The sequence below is a fragment of the Agelaius phoeniceus genome, chromosome 29, assembly GCF_051311805.1.
Source record: "Agelaius phoeniceus isolate bAgePho1 chromosome 29, bAgePho1.hap1, whole genome shotgun sequence".
NCBI classification, from domain to species: Eukaryota; Metazoa; Chordata; class Aves; order Passeriformes; family Icteridae; genus Agelaius; species Agelaius phoeniceus.
In genome coordinates this window covers 157,529-183,214 of record NC_135293.1, presented here as the reverse complement: position 1 = coordinate 183,214, position 25,686 = coordinate 157,529, and the positions used below count along the sequence as shown (strand labels likewise).

Sequence of the window (25,686 nt, the reverse complement as noted above, 5' to 3'; positions counted from 1 at the left end):
GGGGGCGGGGCTACTGCTCACTCTTCGCGCCGATTGGCTGCACGGCAGGCAACCCACCTTCCTATTTGCCGACGCGGCTGTCAATCATTAGTTTAAAGATTAAAAAAACCCCACCCAACGCAGCGCCCCAGGCCTGGGCAGGGGGCGTGGCCGGGCGCGAGGGTGTCCCAAATCTGCCTGGCAACGGGGGGGTCCCGCGGGGGGGGGGGGGCGCGAGAGGAGGGGGGGGCACAGGGGAGGGGAGGGGGGGAGAGGGGCGGGCACGGAGGGGGAGGGGGGGCAGGGGCGGGAGGATGGGGGGGGACGGCGAGTGGGGGGGGGCGGGTCCCCCTGCGCGCGCAGCCCCCCCCGCCCCCCCCTCCTGTCAGTGGCCACCTGAGGGAGCCGCCTCCCCTCCCCCCACGGCCCCAGTCCGGGCCGGGCCCCGCTGAGGAGGAGGAGGAGGCGGCTCTGAGGGGGCTCCGGACAGTGAGTGACACCCGCGCCTCAGCAGCCCCCCCGGGGGGGACGGGGACCCGGGGACACCCCCACACACACACCCCCTTCCCCCCGAGGGCGGCTCGGGGCTCGGGGCAGCGCCGGGGACGGAGATCCGGGGCGGTTTGTGAGGGGCACGGCCGTGAGGGGAGAAGGGAGCGGCCAAAAGCCGCCCATGGCGAGGGGGGACCCCGTGAGGGACGCGGCGAGCCGGGCTGAGTGAGAGCGCCGAAGCGCCAGGGGGGTTCACGGGGGATGAAAGTGCGGCCGGGTGTGTGGGGGGGGGCGGGGGGGGGGGGTTGGAGATAATAATAAAAAAAAAGCTAAAAAAAAAAAAAAAAAAAGGCAAAAAGAAAAGGTTGGGAAGTCCGAGGGGAGGGTGGGCACGGGTGAGGGGGTGCCAGGGAGGAGCGGGAGTGCATCCTGGGAGTTGCCCGATAGGCACAGCCACCAGAGCATGTCAGCAAAGGCGGATTATTGGTGCCAGAGCCTTGGGAAGGCGGGGGAGGGGAGTGGGGGAGGGGACGGGCCACCACCGGGGCCACCGGGGCACGCTCGGGGCCGGGCGGGCAGCGCGGGCAGCCCCGAGGGAGCCCCCCCGAGCCACGGGCACGGCGGGGCCGCCGCGGGTGCCCCCGGTGCGCGACGGGCCCCGAGCGGCACTCCGGAAACACGGAGAAAGTTTTGGGCACGGGGCGGGGAAACGCGGGGAGAGGAGCGGGGAGAGGAGCGGGGATGTGCGGGGAGAGGAGCGGGGATGTGCGGGAAAAAGAGCGAGGATGTGCGGGGAAAGGAGCGGGGAAAGGAGCGAGGATGTGCGGGGAGAGGAGCGGGGATGTGCGGGGAGAGGAACGGGGAAAGGAGCGGGGATGTGCGGGCAGAGGAGCGGGGATGTGCGGGGAAAAGAAGGGGGAAAGGAGCGAGGATGTGCAGGGAATGCTGAGGGGTTTGGGGGACACTGAAGGATTTGGCGAGAACTGAAGGATTTGGGGAGAACTGAGCGGTACAGGAAAATCTGAGGGGTTTGGGGAAAAGTTGAAGGAAAAAACAGGGATACAGGAAAAGGGATGAAGGGAAAAACAGGGATGCAGGAGAAGGGATGAAGGGAAAAACAGGGATGCAGGAGAAGCTGAGGGGTTTGGGGGGAAAACGGGTGAGGAAATGCTGAGGGGTTTCGGGGAAACTGAGGGGTTTGCGGAGAACTGAGTGGTACAGGAAAAGTTGAAGGGTTGAAAAGAAAAATGGATGCAGGAAAAGCTGAGGGGTTTGGGAAAAAGTGAGGGGTTTTGGGGAAAAGTTGAAGAGTCGAAGGGAAAAACAGGGATGCAGGAAAAGCTGAGGGGTTTGGGGGGAAAACATTGAGGGGTACAGGAAAAGTTGAGGGGTTTGGGGAAAAGTTGAGTGGTTGAAGGGAAAAACGGATGCAGGAAAAGCTGAGGGGTTTGGAGAAGGATGAGGGCTTTGAGGAGAACTGAGGGAAGGGAAAGCTGGGATGCAGGAAAAGCTGAGGGGCTTTGGGAGAACTGAGGGAAAGCTGAGGGAAAGCTGAGGATCTGCTGGAAAATCCCAGGGGCTGCTGGAAAACTCGAGGGTCTGGGGCAAAATGCGAGGGTTTGGCCTAAAACTGGAGGGTTTGTCCTAAAGTCTGCGGGGCTGAAGGGAAAGCTGGGGCTGCACTGGAAAACCTCAGGGGTGGCAGGGAAACTCGGGGCTCTGCTGGAAAATCCTGGGGTCTGTTGGAAAACTCGAGGGATTTTCTGCTGGAAAATCCAGGGGTCTGTCCCAGAATTTGAGGGTTTGTCCCAAAATCTGAGGGTCTGTCCCAAAACTTGAGAGTCTGTGGGGAAAGTTGGGGCTCTGCTTTAAAACCCGAGGGCAAAACCTGAGGGGCTGTCCCAAAATCCAGGGGTTTGTGCCAAAACTCGAGGCTCTGCAGGAAATCCGGAGGGTTTGCCCCAAATCCTGGAATTCTCCTGGAAAACCCCCGGCTCTGAGTGAATACCGAGGATTTGTGGGATAATCCAAGGATCTGTTGGAAAGCTTGGGAATGGGTTCCTCAGAACTCCAAGGGTCTGCCCCAAAACCCTGGGATTCCCTGGAAAACCCTGGGATCCCCTGGAAAACCCGAGGGGCTGGGGCAGAACCGCAGGGATTGTCCCAAACTGCCCAAATCCGGGGCTTTTCCCCAAAACCTGCGGGAGAAGCTGAGAGCTGGGAAGATCCGGGATCCCAGGGATCTGGGTGAAATCCTTGGTTCTGTCCCAAATCCCAGGATTCTGCCGTGAATCCCAAGGGTCCATCCCAAATTCTGGGGGTCTGCAGTGGATCCCAACAGCTTCTCTGGGAATTCATTCCAGCCAGGAATTCCTGCCCAAAATCCCACCCAAATTCCCCTTCCTCAGTTTAAATCCATTCCCTGTATCCTGGAATTCCCATCCCAGATCCATTCCCTGTGCCCTGGGATTCCCAAATCCCAAATCCCAGATCATTCCCTGTGCCCTGGAATTCCCAAATCCCAGATCCATTCCCTGGCTCCTGCCCCTCCATCCTCATCCCAAATCCTCTCCAGCTCCTTTGGAGCCCCTTGCACCTCTGGAAGCAGCTCCAGGTTTTCCTTGGATCCTTCCCTGCCTGGACATTCCCGGGGTCCGGGGGCAGCCACAGCTTCCCCGGGAATTCCCTCCCATCCCATTCCAGGCAGGAATTCCCTCCCCAGTCCTGCCTCTCCCTGCGGGAAGAGCCAGGAAATCCCAAAACCTTCCCTGGGAGCCTCTGGAATGAGGCAGCAAAGTAGAGAAGGAATCCCAAAGGAATCTGAGGAACTTTGGGATCTCTCCCATCCCAGGACATTCCCGCTTCCCGTGGGATGGGATTTTATCCAGGGAAGCTGTTTGGGGTGACACCCATGGGATTTTTCCAGCTTTGGGGTGCAATTTTCCTAGTTTGGGGTGATGTCCATTGGATTTTCCCATCTTGGGATGGCATCCATGGGATTTTCCAAGTTTTGGTTGACATCCATTGGATTTTTCCAAGTTTTGGGATGGAATCCATGGAGTTTTCCCAAAATTTGGGTGATATCCCTGGAACTTTCCAGGTTTGGGACACTGTCCATTGGATTTGTCCAAGTTTTTGGTGAGATCCATTGGATTTTCCACCTTTGGGATGGCATCCATGGGATTTTTCCAGCCTTGGGATGATATCCATGAAATTTTCATCACTTTGGGGTGGCATCCATTGGATTTTTCCAGGTTTTGGTGTGATATCCATGGAATTTTCCAGGTTTTAGGGTCATATCCATGGAATTTCCCCACTTTTAGGGTGGCATCCATGGGATTTTCCAGCTTTTGGGGTGATTTTCTCTGGGATCATCCCCGTGTTCCCCCCCTTCAGGAATATTTGGGATTCCTGATCCTGCCTGGATTCCACCTTCCAAATCCTCCTTCCAAACTCTGGGAATCTGGGGCTTTTAGGGATTTCTTTATGGATTGGGGCAACAGGAGGGTGAGGGGAAAATGGGAATGAGCTGGAAAAGCACGGCAGGGATCTGGGAATAATAATCAATAATCAATAATCAATAATCCCACAGCTCCCAATTCCTTCTGCCATTAATTTGGTGGGAAATAATTGAAATTTGGGATTTTGGATTTGGCTCCAGCAAAACTGCCCTGGAAAAGTCTTTGCCCAAAGTCCTGGGGATGCCGGGCGCTGATTTGGGGGGAATCTGCTGGGATTTGGGGAGCTCAGAAATTTTCAGGGAATTTCCTGGGATTTGGGGAATTCTCCGGGAGGGTTTTGGGGCCGGGGTTTCTCCTGGGGCAGTCCCGGGGCTGCAGAGCTTTTGTGGGATCGGGGAATTTTGGGATCGGAGCCGGGCCCTGACCCCGTCCCAGCGCCCCCCAAAGCCACCGCTCCAGCGGCCCCCGCCTCTGTCTCTGTCCCTTCTCTCTGTCCCTCCCTGTCCCCTCTCTCTGTCCCCTCTCTCTGTCCCCTCTCTCTCTGTCCCCTTGCTGTCCCCTCAGTGTCCCCTCTCTCTGTCCCCTGTCTCTCTCTCCTCCCTGTCCCCTCTCTCTGTCCCCTCTCTCTCTGTCCCCTGTCTCTCTGTCCCCTCTCTCTGTCCCCTGTCTCTCTGTCCCCTCTCTCTGTCCCCTGTCTCTCTGTCCCCTGTCTCTCTATCCCCTCTCTCTCTGTCCCCCGTCTCTGTCCCCTCTCTCTCTGTCCCCTGTCTCTCTCCCCTCGCTGTCCCCTGTCTCTCTGTCCCCTGTCTCTCTGTCCCCTGTCTCTGTCCCCTCTCTCTGTCCCCTCTCTCTCTGTCCCCTCTGTGTCCCCTCTCTCTGTCCCCTCTCTCTCTGTCCCCTGTCTCTCTCCTCTCTGTCCCCTCTCTCTGTCCCCTCTCTCTGTCCCCTGTCTCTCTGTCCCCTCTCTGTCTCCTGTCTCTCTGTCCCCTCGCTGTCCCCTCTCTCTGTCCCCTCTCTCTCTGTCCCCTGTCTCTGTCCCCTGTCTCTCTCTCCTCTCTGTGTCCCCTGTCTCTCTGTCCCCTCTCTCTCTGTCCCCTCGCTGTCCCCTCTCTCTATCCCCTCTCTCTCTGTCCCCTGTCTCTCTGTCCCCTGTCTCTCTGTCCCCTGTCTCTCTGTCCCCTCTCTCTGTCCCCCCTCTCTCTGTCCCCCCTCTCTCTGTCCCCCCTCTCTCTGTCCCCCCTCTCTCTATCCCCTCTCTCTCTATCCCCTCTCTCTCTATCCCCTGTCTCTGTCCCCTGTCTCTCTGTCCCCTGTCTCTCTGTCCCCCGTCTCTGTCCCCTGTCTCTCTATCCCCTCTCTCTCTGTCCCCTCGCTGTCCCCTCTCTCCACGTGGCCTCTCCCAGCGCGGCGCTGCCCGCGCGCCCCCCGCCCGCCGCTCCAGCCAATCAGGGCCCTCCTCTCATCATCCGCGCGACCCCCGCGGCCAATGGCGGCCCGCGACACAACCTCGGCTCCCCCCGCGCCGCGCCCGGAAGCGGCGGCGGCCGCAGCGCCGTGAGGGGCCCGGCCCGGAGCGGCCCCGGTGCCGTCCCGGTGCCGTCCCGGTGCCGTTCCCCCGCTGTCCCCCGCCGTCCCCTCCGCTCTCCCCCGCTGTCCCCACGCTGTCTCACCGCTGTCCCCACGCCGTCCCCTCCGCCGGCCCCGCCGCTCGGCCGCCCCGCCCCGCGCATGCTCTGCCGGTGCCGCCGCGACTCCATGTGTGAGGAGCGCATTATCGGCACCGGGAGCCGCGGCGGCCACGGGAGCCCCCGGGAAAGCGCCGCAACAAGCGGGAGAGCGGCGGGGCCGGCGTGGGGACAGCGGAGCGGAGCCGGGAGCGCGGGGGGAGCTCGCTGCGGATGCGGCGCGGAGCTACGGGAGCGGCGCCCTGCGAGTTCTCCCGGTAAAAGTTCTGCCGGCGTTTGTTGGCTCCGGTACCGGAGCGACGGCACCGCCGGGGTTTCGGGAGAACGGAGGCCGGGATGCGGGAGAGCTGCCGGGGAAGTTCCGGCATTTCCTGGCCGTGCGGGCAGCCCGGAAAGTGCAAAGTCCCGCTGGCCGCGGCTCCGGCCCCGGCCGCCCGTGAGCCCCGAGCCCGCGGCACCGGGGCCGCTCCGGGATCCCGGGGCTCGTCACCCCGGGAACCCCAACTCCGCCGCCCGCCCAGCGCCCCGGGGCGCCGCCGGCTTTTGTTTGGGAAAGTTGCTGCGGGCTTTCCGCCGGGCTGCTTCCTCTTCCTCCTCTTCCTCCTCCTTCTCCTCCTCCTCCTCTTCCTCCTCCGCCGCCGCCCCGAGCGCTCCGCGCCCGCTCCCCCCCGCGTTCCGCACTGGGGACACGGGGGGGACACGGGGACCCCCCGAACCCCCCCGGTCACTCCGTGGTCACCCCCCGCTCGCCCCCCGGTCACCCCCCGGTCACCCCCCGGTCACCGCGACCCTCCCCGCTGTCCCCGGGGGTCAATCCCCGCTGGCCGGAGCCGCGATCCCCCGCGCTGTCCCCGCGGCCGGTGCCCCCCGGTGCCCCCCGGTGCCGGAGCCCCGCGGTGGCCGCGGCCGGGCCGTGCGGCCGGGCCGGGCCGGGGCCGTGTCACAATAAGAGTCCCCGGCCGCCCTTCCTGCGCCCGGGGCACCGGCAATGGCACCGGCACCGGGATCGGCATCCGCACCGGGAGGCGCTGCCCGGGATCGGGATCGGTGCTGGCATCCGCACCGGGATCCGCACCGGGATGGGCACAGGGATGGGGACCAGCACCGGCACCGGGATCCGCACCGGGATGGGGACCAGCACCGGCACCGGGATCCGCACCGGGATCCGCACCGGGATCCGCACCGGGATGGGGATCGGCACCGGGATCCGCACCGGGATGCGCTGCCCCGGGGAGCTCTCGGGAATCCCGGGGGTCCGGGGGATGCGGGACGGTCCCGGCCCCGCTCAGCACACGGTCGGCAGAGGGAATTGCAGGATTCCAGCCGGGAATTGCAGGATTCCAGCCGGGAATTGCGGAATTCCAGCCGGGAATTGCGGCCGGGAGCGGCTCCCGGGCTGGGATGGGATCCTGCCGGGATGCGGGCTCGGGATTCACATCCCGGCTCTTCCCGAGCATCTCCTCACTCTTTTCCCGGGAGTGGCCCCGCACGAGAATTCCAGCCCGGAATGCCTCGCTCGGGATCAGAACTGAGATTCGCATCCCGGCTTTTCCCGAGCGTTTCCTGGCTGCTTTTCCAGGATTTTCCCAGCCCGCTGCTCGGTTTTCCTTGGGCTTGTCCGGGATTTCGCTGCCTTGCTCGGGCTGGAATTCCCGAGCTGTCCCAAATCCCGGGAATGCTCCAATCCCAGCTCTGGGCTCCGGGACCGCTCTGTCCTGCCGGGAACCGGAGCTGGGAGAGGCACAGGAAGTGACAGCGAGAGAGGGAGAGAGGGAGAGAGAGGGAGAGGCCTTTGGGAATCCGGGATGGCAGCGCCGGGATCGGCCTGGGAGCAGCGGGACAGGGCTGGGATCACCCTGGGATCACCAGGAAAGGGCTGGGATTGGCTGGGATCAGCGGGAAGAGGAGTGGGATCTGCTGTGGTTTTTGGGAAAAGGGCTGGGATCATCCTGTGATCAGCAGGAAAGGGCTGGAGTCTGCCAGGGATTTGGAATCCCTTGGATTTTGGGAACGGGGCTGAAAGGTGCTTGGGATCAGCAGGAAAGGGGCTGGAATGTGTCTGGGAGTGTGGGAAAGGGGCTGGGATCGGTAGGAAAGCCGTGGATTTTGGGAGAGGGGCTGGGATCTGCCAGGGATTTCGGGAACGAGGCTGGAAGCGGTCTTGGATCAGTGGGAAAGGGGCTGGAAGTTGGGAATGATGGGAAGCTGGGAGTGATGGAAAGTTGGGAATGATGGAGGTTGGGGTGTTCTGGGAATGTTTCAAATTCCAAAATTCCAGATCCAAACCAGGGATTTCACTGATGGAATTCCGAAGCCGGAGATGAATCCTGAAAGGGAATGAATCCCTCTTTTCCCTTGGATTCATGGAATTCTGGGATGCTCTGGGGTGGGAACGAGCTCAGGGATCAGGCAGGGACATTCCCAGGTTTTTCCAGGCTGCCCTCCCTCTCCAGTTTTTCCCATAAATCCCAAACTTTTCCAGGATTTTCCCAGTCCTGATCCAAATGGGGGCTTCTTCCTGAGAATCCCAAGCCTTAACACAGCTGGAATTGCAGAATTCCAGGAGTTCCCAGTGAAATCCAAGGAATTCCAGCTCTCCTGGATCCCCGGAGCTTCCCAAACTCTGGGAAAAGCAGCCGGGGCAGTTCTGAATTCCAAAGGATTTCCTGGGATTTTCCCAGATCCTCTTAACCACCAACAGCTCCGGGTGAGCTCTGCTAATTCCCCCTGGAATTCCTGGGATCACGGGGCTGGAGCAGCCGGAAAAACCTGGGAATGGCCGAAGGCTCCGGGAGCTGCTCCTGGCCCAGAAAAACCGGGAACGGGTGGAAATCTGGGAATTCCATGGATGGAAACCGGGAACGGATGGAAATCTGGGAATGCCATGGATGGAAGCCGGGAATGAAGGGAAATCTGGGAGTGCCATGGATGGAAGCCGGGAATGAAGGGAAATCTGGGAGTGCCATAGATTTCAGTGTCTGGAAAATCCGTGGGATGAATCAGAATTCCCAATCCCGATTCCCAGGATTGTGTTGTGCTGTGGGATTCCCAAGTCCCGGGGCTGCGCCGTGCTGACATTCCCGATTTTTGTGGTGGATCATTGTTCTGGGATTCCCAAATCCGGCTCTGTTCCAGCATTCCCAAACCCCGGCTGCCTCCCTCGGGAATGTGGGAATTCCCAGAATTCCCAGGATTCTCACCCCTCTCTGTTCCCGCAGGATCCTCAGCTCTGGCTCATCCTGGCGGGACCCCATGACCTTCCCTGACAGGTAGGAGCTGGCAATTCCCGGGATTCCTGGCAGTTTTATGGGATGGGGAATCTCTGCCACAGTGCCACAGGCCTGGAATTGTCTCCTGGAACAGCTGGAGAGGAGCTCCAAGAGGAGCTTTCCCAAAAATGCCCAGGAATTCCTGAGGGATTTGAGCCAATTCCCCAGGAAATCTCACAGATTTTCCAAGGGACTGGGGAATTCCAGAGGATCCAGAGCTCCTGGATTCCTGCTGGGATTTGTCCTGCGGGACTGGGCGGGCCTGGAGCGGGGATGGGATTGGGGATTTTGGGGATATTGGGGATTTTGGGAATTTGGGAAGGGTTTGGAGCCGTGGCTGAGCTCCCGCCTGGGCTGGGCTCACCTGGGCAGGTCCCACCTGTCCCGTGCAGGTCCCACCTGCTCAGGTCCCACCTGCCCTGTGGAGATGTCGCCTGTGGGTGGGTGTCACCTGTGGGTGGGTGTCACCTGTGGGTGGGTGTCACCTGTCACCTGTCCCATCTCACCTGTCCCATCTCCCCTGTCCCGTCCCAGTCTCACCTGTCCAGGATTTCCAGGAATTCCAGGATTTCTCCTGGGATGGATCCGCCCCGATCCCACCGGGGATCCTGGGGCCTGGGAGCCCAGGATGGGAATGGGGATCCCAGGATGGGAATGGGATTGTCCTGGGATCCCAGGGTGGGAATGGGATTGTCCTGGGAGCCCAGGGTGGGAATGGGATTGCCCTGGGATCCCAGGATGGGAATGGGATTGTCCTGGGATCCCAGGGTGGGAATGGGATTGTCCTGGGAGCCCAGGGTGGGAATGGGATTGCCCTGGGATCCCAGGATGGGAATGGGATTGTCCTGGGAGCCCAGGGTGGGAATGGGATTGTCCTGGGATCCGGGATCCTGCGGCTCCGGAATTCCCGGGACAGGGAAGGGGCCAGGATTGTCCTGGGGTAGGAATGGGATTGTCCCGGATCCTGTGGCTCTGGAATTCCCGGGAAAGGGAAGGGACTGTCCTGGGAAAAGGCCGGGATTGTCCCGGGATCCTTTGGCTCCTGAATTCCTGGGAAATTGTTTTTTGAAAAATTGAGGAATTTTGATGGATGAATAAGAAAATTCCTTGGGAATTCCAATTCTCCTGCTGCTTTTCCTGCTTTTCTCTGGGGTGGTCCCGCTGGGGAGGGAATTCCCGGCGGGAATCTCTGGGATCCCAATTCCAAGGAATTCCCAGCCTGGAATTTCCCCATTCCCGGCTGGAAAATGGGAACATTTAAGGATGGAAATTCCCTCCTTAATGAGGAATTAATTGGGAAAGATCCGATTGCAACTCCTCATTAACATTTAAATATATTCAGGAATATTTAAATTAACTCATGAATATATGAATACCCTAATGAATATTTAAATTGACCCAAGAATATTTCAGTCACTTCCCAACAAATGAATCTTGGAATTTTTCCCCTTAAAGGAGGAGTTTGGAATGGGAAATCAACAATGGAGAAATAATTAATGAGTGATTAATTAATGATTAATTAATAGCGGGAGGATTCGCTTGGAAAATCCCAGAAGTTGTTGAGAATTCTGCTCCTGGATTTCCTCTCTGCATTCCCAAAAAATCCCAACCCGGGAATCCCAGTCCCTGTGTCCTGAACATCCCGGCTGGGAACAATTTGGGAATAATTCCCGTGGGAAAAGAGGAATTTTTCAGGATTTTTCCTGGCTTTGATCCAATGAAACCAGAGAATTCCCAGAATTCCCAGAAAATCCCACAAATTCCTCCTGGAATTCCAGCTCCCCCCAGGGAAAATTCACCTGGAATTTGACAGAAGTTCCAGGAAATCCTCAGAAATTCCAGGAATTCCCTCTGGATTTTTCCAGGCAGCCTCTGCTCCGCGTTTTCCCACTCCAGTGGAATTTTGGGATTCTCCTCTCCCGCTTTTCCTGAGCCTTTGCAGCTCCAAACTTCCAGGAGCAGGAATTCGAAGGATGATTTTCCCCAAATTCCTGTGGGAATTCCACAAAATTTCCCAAATTTCCCCAAGAATTTCCCTTCCCTTGGATAAAAATTCCACCCGGGAGGCTCCGGAATTCCCGGGCTGGAATTCCTGGAGCTGCCCCAGGGCTTTGATCCCAAATTTTTCCCAGCTCTGGAGGAACCTTGGGATAATTCCTGAGGGATTTGGGACAAACTCCGGGAATTCCCAGTCCTGGATAATCCAGGAATGACCTGGGGGGAGGGTGGGAAAATCGGGATAAATCCCAGTGGGAATCCTGGGAATCCAAGGGATCCCAGGGCAAGGAGTCCCCTAAATTTCAGGGAATTCCCAGCCCGGGAGTGACTCCCAGGAAGTTTGGGAAAATCGGGAGAAATCCTGGCAGGAATGAAGGGAATCCCGGGAATCTCAGGGAATTCCCAGCCCGGGAATGACTCCTGGGAAATTTGGGAAAACGGGGAGAAATCCCGCTGGGAATCCCGGTAATCAAAGGGATCCCAGGGCAGGGAATCCCGGGAATTTCAGGGAATTCCCAGCTCGGGAACGACTCCCGGGAAGTTTGGGAAAACCGGGAAAAATCCCGGCGGGATCGGGGGCGGGAAATCCCGCGGGGAATGGCGGGAAGCGGAGGCAGCCCGGGATTCCCGGCGGGAATTCCCGGTCCCGGCCGGCATTCCAAGGGTTAAGCGCTGCCATTTTGTTCCCGGAGATTTCTCGGGAATGGCGCGGAAATGGCAGCGCTTAACCCTTGGAATGCCGGCTCGGGAATTCCAGCGGGATCCGGGGATTCCCCTCCCCCTCGCCCTTCCCGGGAATCCCCACCCCAAAATCCCGGGAAAAGCGGGAGCGAGGCTCTCCCAGGGCCCCGGTCCCACTTTTCCACCTGTTGGGATCCCGAAGTCTGGGGTGGAAAAGGCGGGATTGGCGCTGAATTCCCAAAGAAAAGTTTGGAAATTTCCCCTGGCATTGCCGCATCCGAGGATTGGCATCGTTCAGCCTGGAATTCCCATGGATTTTCCTGGGAAATCTCGGGAAAATATTCCCAGAAAAGGGAATTCCCAGGAACTTCTGGACGATCCAAGGCTGGGGGATCCAGGAATTCCTCCTGGGAATCCCCGGGAGCAGCAAATCCATGGAAAACATTTGGAAGTGTTGGAATCCCACTTTTCCACCTCTGGGAATTTTCTGTTCCTGAAATTTCAGTTGCTGGGATTTTGGAAGCCGAAGGGGAGGAATCTCAGGATGTGGGAAAGGATGGAATTTACAGCCCAAGTTTCTCCTTTTCCTCTGGAATTTTATTGGAATTTTCATCAGGATTTTATTTGAGAATTTCCCTCCAAATCCAACCGCGTTCCCATTCCTGGAAAATCCTTCAAATCCTCCTTTTCCAGGGTTCTCCTGGGATTTTGGAGGAATTTTTTTCCCTTTTTCTCCCTTTTCTTGCCCTGGGCACTGGAATTCTCCTGAGGGAGGTTTCCAGCAGGAAAAACTCTGACAATTCCCCTTTTCCAGGGCTTTTCCTGCCCTTTTCCTTCACTTTTCCTGGGTTTTCCCCTCCCTTTTCCAGGGATTTTCCAGCCCATTTTCCAGGCTTTTTTTCCCGTCCCTTTCCCTTCCTGTTCCCAGCCTCTGTCCGGTTGGAAATGCAGGAATTCCATCGGGTTGGAAATGCAGGAATTCCATCCAGAATACCGGGATTTTTAACCCTTTCGTGTCTCCGTTTGCCCGGGGTTCTGCAGCCCTTTCCCAGCATTTTCCCCTCCCTCTTCCCTCCGGTTCCCGGGATCTTTTCCGGGGAATTTTTTCCCGGGACTTTGAACTCCCCATTCTCTCCCCTTTCCCGGGATTCCCCCCCTCCCTCCCCCCGTTTCCCGGATTTTTTTTTCCCCTTTCCCCGGGATTTTCCCGGGATTTTTCCGGGATGTTTTCCCCTTCTTTCCCAGGATTTTTTAACCCCTTGATGTCTCCCTTTCCATGACCTTCTACCCCGTTTTCCGGGGATTTTTCACTCGTTTTCCAGGGCTTTTCCATTCCCTGTTGCCTCTCCTTTCCCAGGATTTTTTAACCCTTTGATGTCTCCCTTTTCCAGGATGTTTTAACCCCTTTCCCGGGGATTTTCCCCCCTTTCCCGGGATATTTTTCCCGCTCATCGTTCCCGGTGTTTTTAACCCTTTCCTGGGATTTGTCCCCCTGCCGTTCCCGGTGTTTTTATCCCTTTCTCCTCGGGGATGTTTTCCCGGTGTTTTTAACCCTTTTCCCGGGATGTTTTCCCGCCATTCCTGCCGTGTTTAACCCTTTCCCGGCCGCTCCCCAGGCCCTCACCATGAGTGAGGACTCATGCCGCACCCGGAGCCAGAAGCGCGCCCTGGAGCGGGACCCGGAGCCCGACAGTAAAAAACTCAGGATGGACAAAGGAGTGCTGGGGTCCGAGCTCAGCGCCGCCGAGGGGGACATGAAGATCAAAGCGGATCCCGGAGCCGGGAAAATCCCGGGAATGCTGAAAAGCGGGGAGGTCAAAGCCACCATCAAGGTGGAGCTGCCGGCAGCCGGGGATGAGCCCGTGGACATGAGCACATCCAAAGGGTGAGGGCTCCTTGGCATTCCGGGAATTCTTGGGCCTGGGGGAGGGCTTGGGTCCCCTCTCATCCTGGTTTTTATCGGGATGTGGCTGGGGTGGCGTTGGAGTTCAGTTTTTGGGAGGTTCTGGTGCCACGTTCCTGTTTTTTCCTTTGGAATGGTGGAAAAGTTGGGAAGAGAATCCCAGCCCATTCCAGGGGCAACTCCTGCTGATCCAGACCCCATCCTAGCCCCCTTTCCTTGGAGCTGCCAGTGGAATTCCTGAAACTCCAGCAGGAAAAGGAGTTTGGGAGTTGGGAATTTCTCATTCCCAGCCTTTATCCCAACCCGGTCAATCCCAATTTTCCAGCTCCAGGGAAAAGCTGGGAATGCTCCACCTGTGCCACTTCCAGAGGGAAATCCCTGGATTTGGGGATTCCCTGGATTTGGGGATTCCCTGGATTTGGGGTTTCCCAGGCTCGCTGTGCCCTCTAGAGGGCGTTCCAGACCCTTTGGAATTCTCCCATTCCTGAAATTCCTACTCCGGGCCCTTTTCCCAGCCCTGGAATTCCCTGGGGGGCTGGAAAAGGCTTGGAAAGAGGGCTGGGAAAGGACTGGAGAAACCCTGGAGAAGGAATGGAAAAGGGGCTGGAAAAGAGTTGGAAAAGGGTTGGGAAAGGGTTGGAAAGGGCTGGAAAAGTGTTGGAAAGGCTGCTCCTGGAGTGACCCCGTTCCCAGGATTTGCTCCCCCTGTGCTGACCCCATTTTCCCCGGGATTTGTTCCCCATTTTCCCCGGGATTTGCTCCCCATTTTCCCCGGGATTTGCTCCCCATTTTCCCCGGGATTTGTTCCCCATTTTCCCCGGGATTTGCTCCCCGTTTTCCCTGGGATTTGCTCCCCATTTTCCCAGTTTGCTGCCCCTGCAGTGACCCCATTCCCAGGTTTGTTCCCCGTTTCCCTGGGGATCCTGACCCCATTCCCGGGTTTGTTCCCCGTTTCCCTGTGGATCCTGACCCGTTCCCGGTTGTTTCCCTGTGGATCCTGACCCCATTCCCGGTTGTTTCCCTGGGGATCCTGACCCCATTCCGGGTTTGTTCCCCATTTCCCTGTGGATCCTGACCCGTTCCCGGTTGTTTCCCTGGGGATCCTGACCCGTTCCCGGTTGTTTCCCTGTGGATCCTGACCCCATTCCCGGTTGTTTCCCTGTGGATCCTGACTCCATTCCCGGTTTGTTCCATGGCTCCAGGGAGTGCCGGCGGGAGCAGCGCGTGCCCTCCCCGGATGTGATCGTGCTGTCGGACAATGAGCCCTCGAGCCCCCGCGTCAACGGCCTGGCCCGGCTGGCGCTGCCCGAGCCCGGCACCGAGGCCCTGCTGGTGAGCGCTGGGAGGAGCTGGGATCAACTGGGATTGGCTCTGGAAAACTGGGATCAACTGGGAATGGGTCAGGGTTAACTGGGATCAACTGGGATTGGGTCAGGGCTAACTGGGATTGGGTCAGGATTAACCAGGCTAGGGTCAGAAAAACCCAGGATCAGCCACATTTTCCCCTCCCAGCTCCACCCATTCCCAGTCATTCACAATTCCAAAACCCAGGAGCCAATTCCAGCTGGGAATTCTCCTCATTTACTCTTTGCCACGAGTTTTTTCATGGGAAAAATTCCCGGATTTTCCCCTCAGAACTCCCTCCCCCCTCACTTCTCCCACCCCCCATTCCCGGTTGGGAATTCTCACCGTGGCTCTGTCTCTGCCCTTTCCCTGGGCTTTCCCTGGGCTTTCCCTGGGTTTTCCCGGCGTTCCAGCGGAGCCCGGAGCAGCGGGAGCGCCTGATCAAGCAGCTGCAGGAGGAGCTGAGGCTGGAGGAGGCCAAGCTGGTGCTGCTCAAGAAGCTCCGGCAGAGCCAGAGCCAGAAGGAGACGCCGGCGCCCAAGGTAGGAAAATCCGGCTTTTCCGGGAATTCCCAGCCCTTTTCCAGGAATTCCCAGCCCTTTTCCAGGGGTTTTTAACCCCCTGCTGTGGCCTTTTTCCTGGATTTTTGGAAGCTCTTCTCCTGGATTTTTTTAAACCTTTTCCTGGCATTTTTTAGCCTTTTCCCAGGATTTTTAAGTCCCTGGTGTCTCCCCTTTCCTGGGTTTTTCCTGCCAGTTCCCAAGGACTTTCCCACTAATTCCTACCAATTTTCCTGCTAATTCCCAACGATTTTCCTCCCAATTCCCAAGGATTTTCCCTCCAATTCCCAAACCCTTTCCCCTGGACTGGACCAGGAGGAGTGGGTGCCACTTCCAAGGATTTTCCTGTGAATTCCCACCAATTTTCCTGCCAATTCCCAAGGATTTTCCCGCCAATCCCAAGGATTCTCCCGTCAATTCCCAAGGATTCTCCCGCCAATCCCAAGGATTCTCCCGTCAATTCCCAAGGATTTTCCCGCCAATCCCAAGGATTCTCCCGCCAATTCCCAAGGATTCTCCCGCCAATTCCCAAGGATTTTCCCGCCAATCCCAAGGATGCTCCCTCGGATGCTCCGGGCTCTCGCCGTGTGCTCCCTGCTCTCTGCATTCCCCCTTTCCCGCCTTTTCCTGCTGCTCTCTTTCCGCTTTTTCCTTTTCCAGCTTTCCTCGGGCCCCTCTGGAAGCGCTGCGGCCACGCCCCCGCCCTTGGTGCGGGGCCCTCAGGCTGTTCCCGCTGGGAAATCTTCCCTCCAGGTCAGTGGGAGCCGGGAAAAGCCGGGAAGAACCCGGGACAAGCCGGGAATTCCCGGGAAAAGCGGCCAGCGTTGCCCAGCTCCCACGGGTGTTAGGGATAAGGGGCCGGGGAAAGGAGGGATGGGGTCTGCAGTGGGATTGCTGAGCCAGGGAATTCCTGGGGGGAACCGGGAATGCACTCTGGAATTGCCGAGGGAATCCCGGGATTTCCTGGGAGGGAATTGCTGGATTTTCTTTGGAACAGCTCAGGGAATCTCAGGAGTTTTCCCGTGAGGGAATCCCAGGATTCTCTGTCAGGGAATCCCTGAATTCCTTCTGGAATTGCTGAGGGAATCCCAGGATTTTCTGGGAGGGAATCCCAGGATTCAGGGTTGGAAAAAATCCCATTCCAGACTGAATTAAACCCTTGGAATCCTCAGGGAAGGAAATTCCAGGAATCCATGGACGGCTGTCACTCACCCCTGGATTCCTTTGGGATTAGAACATTCCTGCTTTTATTTTTTCCTGGGATAATGGGACCCAAATTCCCAAACTTCTCCAGCCCGAGGGATTTTCCTTGGAAAAGGGTTTGGAAAACCCCCAGAATTCCAGGAAAGGGAGGGATTTGCTCTCCTTTAGGAGCCATTCCCAAATCCAGAGGTGTGGGACTCTTTACCGTGGAACCACTTCCAGAGGAACTGGAAAACCTTCAGGGAATCTTGGAGTTAATCCAAATAATCCAGTTTATACCAGCAATTCCTCTGGAATTTTGGGTGAATTAACCTGGGTTGGGTTTTGCTGGAGTGTCCAGGAATTCCCGAGGGAGGAGCTGAGAGATTCCCTGGGAATGGGATGGAATTCCCAGCATCCCAAATCCTGGGGAAGGGGGAGATCCCTGATCCCAGGGGGCTGGGAAGGAGGAAATGCCAGGATTGGGATGCAGAGGAAAGTTTGGAATTTTGGGAATCTCCCAGCCCAGCACTAGGAGGGAATTTGAGGATTGGAGTCCCAGGAATCCTCAGGCAGCAGCTTTTCCAAACTCCTCTCTCCTCATTCCTTTTCCTCCTCCATGATTTTTCCAGAACTTTTTCTCTCCTCCTCCTTTTCTTTTCCTGCTTTTCCTTCTCCCAGGATTTTTCCCAGATCTTTTCCTTTCTGTGATTCCTTTTCCTCTTCCACGATTTCTCCTGGAGCTTCTCCTTTCTCCTGATTTCTCTCCCAGGATTTTTTCCCAATGTTTTTCTTCCCTCCTCCCTTTTTCTCCCTGCTTTTCCTTTCCCTCCACAGATCCAAACACTTCCATTCCCACAAATCCCAGCATTTCCATTCCCAATTCCCACAATTCCCAACACTTTCCCTCTGATTTTTATCCCATTTCCAGCTTTCCCAACCCACTTTCCCCCATTCCCATCTTTCCCATCCTTTTCCCCCCATTATTCCCCCATTATTCCCCCCATTATTCCCCCATTATTCCCCCATTATTTCCCCCATTATCCCCCCATTATTCTCCCATTATCCCCCCATTATTTCCCCCATTATTCCCCCATTATCCCCCACGATTCCCCAGCCCCACTCTGACCGGGTTTCCGGTTTTTCCCGTTTTTCCCGTTTTTCCAGCCCTCCTCCAGCCGCGTCCCGGGCTCCGGGCTCCCGCCCCCGCTGCTCCGGGGGGGCCAAGCGGCCGCCTCCAAGCAGAGCCCCCAGATTGTGATGCCCCCCCTGGTCCGAGGGGCCCAGGTGAGCTCCCCCCGCTCCCATTCCATGGAAAGATTCGGGATTTGCCCCCTCTGGTGGGTGGGAACATCCCGTGGGGGGGGCTCCCATAAAAACGGGGGTTTGGGTTAATTCAGGGTGTTCTGGCTCCTGGGGCTTCTTGGGAGAGGGGGTGGGAGGCAATTCCTGCTTTTCCATGGGTTTCCCTCTGATTATCCTTTCTATCCCACCAATTCCATAGATCCCCAACCTCCTCTTCCATGGATTCCCAACCCCCTTTTCCTCGTTTTCCCAGCAAACCCACTCAGAAATTCGGGAATTTGGGGTTGGAGGGAAAGGGAAAAACATCCTGGTTGTTATTCCATGGTTTCTTTTTCTTTGTGCCTTGCTCATTCCCACTTTTCCCGACCCCTTTTCCGTGAATTCCCAACCCCTTTTCTGTGAATTCCCAACCCCTTTTCCACGTTTTCCCAGCAAATCCACACCATCCGGCAGCACTCGAGCACGGGCCCGCCGCCGCTGCTGCTGGCCCCGCGCGCCTCGGTGCCCTCGGTGCAGATCCAGGGCCAGAGAATCATCCAGCAGGGCCTGATCCGCGTGGCCAACGTGCCCAACGCCAGCCTGCTGGTCAACATCCCCCAGGTGAGCATTCCCGGGATTCCTGTTGGGAATTCCTGTTGGGAATGGGGTGGGAATGGTGGGACTGACCAATGCCAGCCTGCTGGTCAACATCCCCCAGGTGAGCCTTCCTGGGAATTCCTGCTGGGAATTCCCATTGGGAATGGGGTGGGAATGACCAATGCCAGCCTGCTGGTCAACATCCCCCAGGTGAGCATTCCTGGGAATTCCTGCTGGGAATTCCCGTTGGGAATGGGGTGGGAATGGTGGGATTGACCAACATCAACATCTCCCAGGTAAGTGTTCCCAGAATTCCTGTTGGGAATTCCCGGTGGGAATGGTGGGAATGACCAACATCAACGTTCCCCAGGCGGGCACGGCCCCGGCGGGTGGCACTGGGGACTCCCCTGGTTCCCAGTGGTCCCATGGATCCCAGTGATCCCATGGATCCCGTTCCCTGGATCCCAGTGATCCCATGGATCCCAGTGATCCCATGGATCCCAGTGGTCCCATGGATCCCGTCCCTGGTTCCCAGTGATCCCATGGATCCTGTTCCCTGGCTCCCAGTGGTCCCATGGATCCCAGTGATCCCATGGATCCCGTTCCCTGGTTCCCAGTGCTCCCATGGATCCTGTTCCCTGGTTCCCAGTGCTCCCATGGATCCCGTCCCTGGTTCCCAGTGCTCCCATGGATCCCGTCCCTGGTTCCCAGTGCTCCCACAGGGAATCCATTCCGGTCTCTCTCCGCAGGCATCCCCCACGTCCCTCAAGGGCTCGGCGGTGCCCTCGGGCCAGGCTGGCACGGCCCCGGCGGGCGGCGCGGCGCTGGGCGGCTCGGGCGAGGCCCCGGGCAGCCGCCAGGCCGCAGCCAAGCTGGCGCTGCGCAAGCAGCTGGAGAAGACCCTGCTGGAGATCCCCCCGCCCAAACCGCCCGCGCCCGAGATGAACTTCCTGCCCAGCGCCGCCAACAACGAGTTCATCTACCTGGTGGGGCTGGAGGAGGTGGTGCAGAACCTGCTGGAGAGCCAAGGTGAGCCCGAGAGGGGCAGAACCCGGCTGAAACCCGGCTGGGGTCAGTTAAACCTGGCTGGGGATCACTTAAACCCGCCTGGGGTCAGTTAAACCTGCCTGGGGTCAGTTAAACCTGGCTGGGATAACTTTAACCCGTCTGGGGATCACTTAGACCTGGCTGGGATCACTTAAACCTGGCTGGGATCATTTAAATGTGACAGGGATCGGTTAAACCTGGCTGGGATCAGTTAAACCTCCAGCAATGCAGGGTTAAAACGTGACAGGAATCGTTTAAACCTCCCTGAAGGCACCCTGGGGCTGACCCGCCATGTTTGTCCCCCAGGGAAGGTGGCGGTGGCCGTGTCCTGCCGGGAGCCCTACCTGTGTGCCCAGTGCCACACGGACTTCACGTGCCGCTGGCGGGAGGAGAAGAACGGCACCATCATGTGCGAGACCTGCATGGCCTCCAACCAGAAGAAGGCCCTGAAGGCCGAGCACACGAACCGGCTCAAGGCCGCCTTCGTCAAGGCCCTGCAGCAGGAGCAGGAGATCGAGCAGAGGATCCTGCAGCAAACGGCCCCGCCCGGGCAGCCCAAGGCCGAGCCTGTGGGGCAGCACCACGCGCTCAAGCAGGTGAGGGACCAGCCCAGAGCCGCCATTTCCTGAGGGAAAAGGTCCCAGGGCTGGGGTGTGGCCTGCGGGGTTCGGGCCTCGGGTTGGGTTTAGGGTGAGGGGGATTCTAGTTGTTGTGCCAGGCCCAAAGATCATCCAGGCCCAGGGATTATCCAGGCCCAGAGATCATCCAGGCCCAGGGATTATCCAGGCCCAAATATCATCCAGGCCCAGAGAGCATCCAGGCCCAACAATCATCCAGTCCCAAAGATCACCCAATCCCAACAACCCCCCAGTGCCAAGGTGCTGCATTCCAGCAGCACCCCGGGTGACTGCACGTTTGCTCCCGCAGAGCTCCAGCCAGCTGTCCCGGGGTGCCTCCCGGGGGGTGCTGCACAGCTTCAGCTCCTCGCCCAAGCTGCAGAGCTCCTCGGGCAGCGCCGCGCTGGGCGGCCGGCCCGGCAAGCACGCCGACAGGGCCGGCAGCAAGGGCGGCGCCGCCTGGAAGAAAAACCCCATCAGCACAGGTATGGCAGCCCGGGCATCCCACGTTTCCTTGGGATCACCCCCACAATTCCCACATTTTGGGTGGGAATTTTCCTGGGGTGGTGCTGAGGGTTTGAGGTGAAAGTTGGTGCCATGACTGCCCAAAATTCCCAATTTTTGGGATGAAAGTTGGTGTCATCACCGCCCAAAATTCCCAATTTTGGGTGGGAATTTTCATGGGATGACACTGAGGGTTTGAGGTGAAAGTTGGTGTCATCACCAGCCAGAATTCCCAGTTTTGGGTGGGAATTTTCGTGGAACAATGCCAAAAGTTGAAAGTGGAAGTTGGTGTCATCACTGCCCAAACTTGCCAATTTTTGGGGTGGGAATTACTTTTCCATGTGGATTTTCATTATTTTTCCCTCATTCCTGAGCCATTCCATGACTCCATAATTCCAGAGGGCTCGAATGCTGATTTTTGACCCAAAACCTTTGTGTTTCTTGGGATGAGTTTGGCGCTGGATTGCACCACTTTAACTCTTACTTTTCTATGCGATTTTTTATTGTTTTTCCCTTATTCCCAAGCGATTCCATGACCCAGAATTCCCTTTCCCCCCCAGGTGGGGCCCTGCCCTTCGTCAGCCCCGCGCTGGCCGTGCACAAGTCGGCCTCAGCCGTGGAGCGGCAGCGCGAGTATCTCCTGGACATGATCCCGCCCCGCTCCATCCCACAGTCGGCCACGTGGAAATAATTCCCGAGGGAGGACTTTTCCAGGCTCTGCCATCCTTTCTTTTCTACCACAATTCCGTGGAATCTGCTTTAATCCCAGCTGGATAACGCCCCGAGGCTTTCTAGGATGCAGCACCACCACTCCTCATCCGTCCCTGCCGGGAGAAGTGACCGCGTCGGGGTGGCCGAAGCCCGGCTCCGTTGGCTCCCAGATTTTTCATGGAAGCTGGCAGGGAAAGGGGGAAGAATTCCTTAATTTTTTTTTTTTTTTTTTTTTTTTTTTGGCTTTTTTCCGTATTTAGTTTTGAAATTTTTTTGGCACCAGCACAAAAAAAAAAAAACAACAAACAAACCATGAAAGGACTCCGCGACTCCTCTCTGCCTTCGCCAACACCGAACTTTTTGCCGGGAACGCTCCGGAATTGCGGAATTTTGGGGCGTGGAGAGAGGAATTCGAGCCACATCCTGCGTTTAGTGAGCCCGAGTTCATGGCTGCTCCTTGTCCCTGCTCCTCCTCCAGCCGGGAAAGCAGGCGGCGCCTCCCGAGGTTCCCAAAACCCCGACGATCCCAAGGAGAAGGGGAAGGAGGAGAAGTGCAAATCCCCGGTTCCGCTTGAGTTTGGTTTGGTTTTCTCCCTTAGGGATCGGCTGCCGCCCAAACCTTGGCTGGGAGGTGGGAATTGCTGCGGGAAATTCCCACTTTTTCCCTTGGATTCTGGTTGGAATCAGACTTTGGAACCGTTGGTAGTTTCCAAACCTTGCAGTTACTGAGACACAAAATCCACCTTGGTTCTTTCTCATCCCGCGAATTTTGGGCCTTCCCGACGTTCCCAGAGACTCCAAAGCAAAACTTTTTGGGAATTTTTTTTCCTTTGGGAGGGTTGGTTGGGTTGGGTTTTTTTTTGTTTTGTTTTTTTTTTGTTTTTTCCTTCCTTTTCTGTTGTTGTTTTGAGGGATATTATTCCAAAATCTATAGGAATTCCAGAAGCTGATGCAGGCAGGGAGGGTTGGGAGCCGTTCCCAATTCCCACCGGGAATTCCGGCCGTTCCCAATCCTTCCCTCCGTGGTTCGAGTTCTTCCAGGCATCCCAAGCATGCTCCTGTATCCATTTGGGATGGAGTTTTCCATTGTTTTTTTGGGAATTCCAGAGGTTCAACCCAAAATCCATCCGGAGGCCAGTTTGGTTTCATTTTTGGTTTCTCATCCTCTTTTTCCTTGGGCTTCTTCCTGAATTCCAGACGAATCCAAGGGGCAGAATTCCAGGCCTTATTCCAGTGAGGAGAATTCTTTGGGAAATTTGGGGAATTTTCTTGGGGAAATTATAAATATATATAATTTAGAGATCTATATATATTAAAGAAAAAAAAAAGTGTGTGGGGGGAAATTCAGGAAAATCCGGATTTATTTTCTTAGGAATCGCTGAAGCCAAGAATTCCTTCGGGATCATCCCCCTCGGATCCGAGGGACAAAACCCCTCCCTTTTCCCACTTTTCCTGGTGTTTCCATATTTAGGGATTTAGTTTAGGAAAAAAAAAACAAAAAACAAGCAACAACAGCCTTGTTTTCCAAACTGGGATTTGTTGGATAAAACCCCCGGAATTCCCAGCTGGATGTGGATTTTGGGGTGTTTTCCATAGGGATGTGAAGAGCTCAGATGTGGGAATTGGGTTGGAATTTTGGAATTTGGAGTTTTCTGTTCATTCCAAGCTTGGACTGGGAGATGCCACCCACGTGGAATTCCTTCAATTCCATTGGATTTTATGGAAAAGTTGCTGTTCCTTTCCCACGTGGAATTTTTTGGGGTTGGTTCGGGGGAATTTTCCTCTCCTGGCTTTTTCCCTCATGGATGCCAACGTTTGGAAAAAGTTCATTCATTCCCAAAAAAAAAAAATCCCAACAAAATTCCTCCAATTAAAATCCAATTTTTTTTTGGTTTTGGGGTTGGGGGGAAACCTGGTTCATTTATTCCCAGAGTTTGGATGATTCCTGAAAAAAAACCCCAGGGAATGGAAGAGTCACAGAAGGATTTAATGGGATAAAAACGATGTCAAAACTTCCTGGATCCCAGCAGAATTCCCTTGGAAATTGGAATTTCAGCCAGTTTTGGTTTATTAAAATAATCAGGAATGTTGGAATTGAAGGATTTGGAATCAAAAACCCAAACAAGTCTCTGTGTCCAGACTTGCAAATTTTCCATCCCGATTTTTTTTTTTGGATGGATAATTCAGGATAAATCCCAAAGAAAAATTAACTGGGGGATGGGGGGGAAATCCAGCACGGATTGGGGCTGGAAAACCAAAACATTTTATGGGGTGGGGCTGAAACTCCAAATTCCCACCTGGAATGAGGCTCCTGGGATCCAGCCTGGTTCTGACGTGGTTTTTTCCCAGAATGTTCTTGGAATGCTGCTGGGAATTTGGAGGATTTGTTTGATTCCATCAAGGTTTCTGCCAAATTCGGGATCAATCCGGGAAGGATTCGGCGTTGGAACGCCGGGAGGGTTTTCCCTTCGCAGTCCCGGTTCCACGCTCCGCTGCGGGGTTTTTGGGATTGTTGGGATGGTCCAGGTTCCAAGCTGTTCCAACTCTTCAATACAGATTTTCCAAACCTCTTCCCAGTCTCCTTTTTCCAGGAAAAAGCCCCACAAAAAATGGGAAAAACGGGGGGGGGGGGGAAATAATCTCGGAGGAAAGGAAAATTCCCATTGTGGAATTCTGCCCTGGAAGGGAAATGTTTGGGAATGGCGGAGGAGGGGGGGATTTGGGAACAAATCCTGGGGTTATTCCTGCTGCTGGATCCCCTTTGGGATTGGGGATTCTCTGACTGGATCCCCTTTGGGAATCCCTGAGATCCGTTGGGTCCATTTGGGGATTCCCAAATTCCTGAGGGCTTTTGGATTTCTGGATTCCCTGCGGCCCTTGAATCTCTTTTAGGGTTCCCAGGTCCCCGAGATCTCCTGGATCCCCTTTGGGATCCCCAAACCCTCGAGGCTTTAGGAATTCCCAGATCCCAGAGATCTCTTGGATCCCCTTTGGGATTCCCAAACCCTCGAGGCTTTAGGAATTCCCAGATCCCAGAGATCTCCTGGCTCCCTGGGAACGCCACCCACCGCCCCCATTCCCGCAGATCCCTCGGGATCCCGGGGCCCTTTTCCCGCTCTTCCCGAGCTTCGCTGCCCGAGCTGCTCCGGATCCAGGAGGGGACCCTAAAGCCATAAAATTCCCACTCGGAGCCGCCGGGATTTTGGGATTTTCTGGGATGACACCGCGGGGAGCGAGGAAGCGCCGTTGTAATTTAGATTTTAGCAACTTGTGAAATAAAACGATCCCGGATTTTCATGGGACAATTCCCGCGGTGGAGCTGGGGCGGCCGTGTGGTTTTTCTTGGATTTCCTTCCTGACAGTCGGGATTTGGAATTGCACCAAAAAAAAAAAAGGAAAAAAAAGAGCTGGAATTTTTCTTTCTATCCAAGGCTCTTCTTCCTCAGCATTCCCAGCTTGGAAAGAAAGTGAATCCCTGATTTTTTATGTCCCAGGGATTCCTGTGCCTGCCATTCCTGAGGAAAACAAAGAAAATCCAAAATTCCAGCAGATTCGGGATTGGGTTTTATTAACCATGTCTATTTTTATCCTCATTTTGGGAATTCTTCCTTTACCTCTGGGTTCTCCCCGCCAGTTCTTCCCTTTGTTTTTGGGGAAGAATTAGAATTGAATTCCCAAAGTTGAATCCCAGATGGAAAACTGGGAATTCGGGCTGCAGGAAGGGGTGAAATGGAGGAAATTCTGGGAGATTTTGGGTAAAAACCTAAATTTGGCTCATTTCTCCCTCTCCTTTGGGAAGGAAGAACAGGGTGGGATTTTTTTCCCTTGGATTTGTTGGGACTCAAAATATTCCAGAATAAATCCCAAAATTTAATAATTCTCACTAATCCCGCCAATGGAAGGATCCAGAATCGTTAATTAATCAATAATTAATTGGGGGGGGGGGGTGGATTGGAATGACAATAAACAGAGAAACTCCTGGATCTGCCTCGCATTCCCAGGATTTTGGGGGTGGGGATGGAACTTGTGGATCACCCAGACAGAGCCGGATCTGCTCCTTCCTCTCCCAAGGATTATCCCCCCCAAAAATTGGGAAGACAGGAGAAGGGGAAAAGAAGGTGGCAGAAATCCGGGATTTTTGTGCATTTCCCGTGGAATTTCATGGATGGAGCATCTTCAGAGGCACATCCCGACGGAGCAAATCCGTAAATCCAGAGCCTTCTCCATTCCCACCTGGAATTCCTGCTCCAGCACCCTTGGATCTCGCCTGAACATTCCAGGAAAACCCATGGAGCCGTTGGATCGTTTCCCTCTGGAAGGAGAACGGGCCAAGGACATTCCCAGATGGATTTCTCCCCCAGTTCTGGATAAA

The 25,686-nt window shown here is 56.1% G+C and overlaps 1 protein-coding gene across 3 annotated transcripts; it reads left to right on the top strand.

The window, feature by feature from the left end:
• Positions 1–357: 357 nt before the first annotated feature.
• On the top strand, positions 358–23,884 carry GATAD2A (GATA zinc finger domain containing 2A). Of its 3 annotated transcripts, none has more exons than XM_077191392.1 (12): positions 358–468; positions 8,836–8,886; positions 13,182–13,450; positions 14,671–14,800; positions 15,226–15,354; positions 16,033–16,125; positions 17,722–17,841; positions 18,292–18,459; positions 19,185–19,464; positions 19,789–20,078; positions 20,410–20,584; positions 21,164–23,884. In XM_077191392.1, the coding sequence occupies exons 3-12, from the start codon at positions 13,191–13,193 to the stop codon at positions 21,292–21,294; spliced, it is 1,776 nt and encodes a 591-aa protein (XP_077047507.1). In that variant the 5' UTR covers positions 358–468; positions 8,836–8,886; positions 13,182–13,190; the 3' UTR covers positions 21,295–23,884. The 3 variants fall into 3 exon arrangements, with proteins under 3 accessions (XP_077047507.1, XP_054506200.2, XP_077047508.1); XM_077191393.1 differs by lacking the exon at positions 358–468 and adding an exon at positions 5,653–5,874; XM_054650225.2 differs by lacking the exon at positions 16,033–16,125.
• Positions 23,885–25,686: the final 1,802 nt, after the last annotated feature.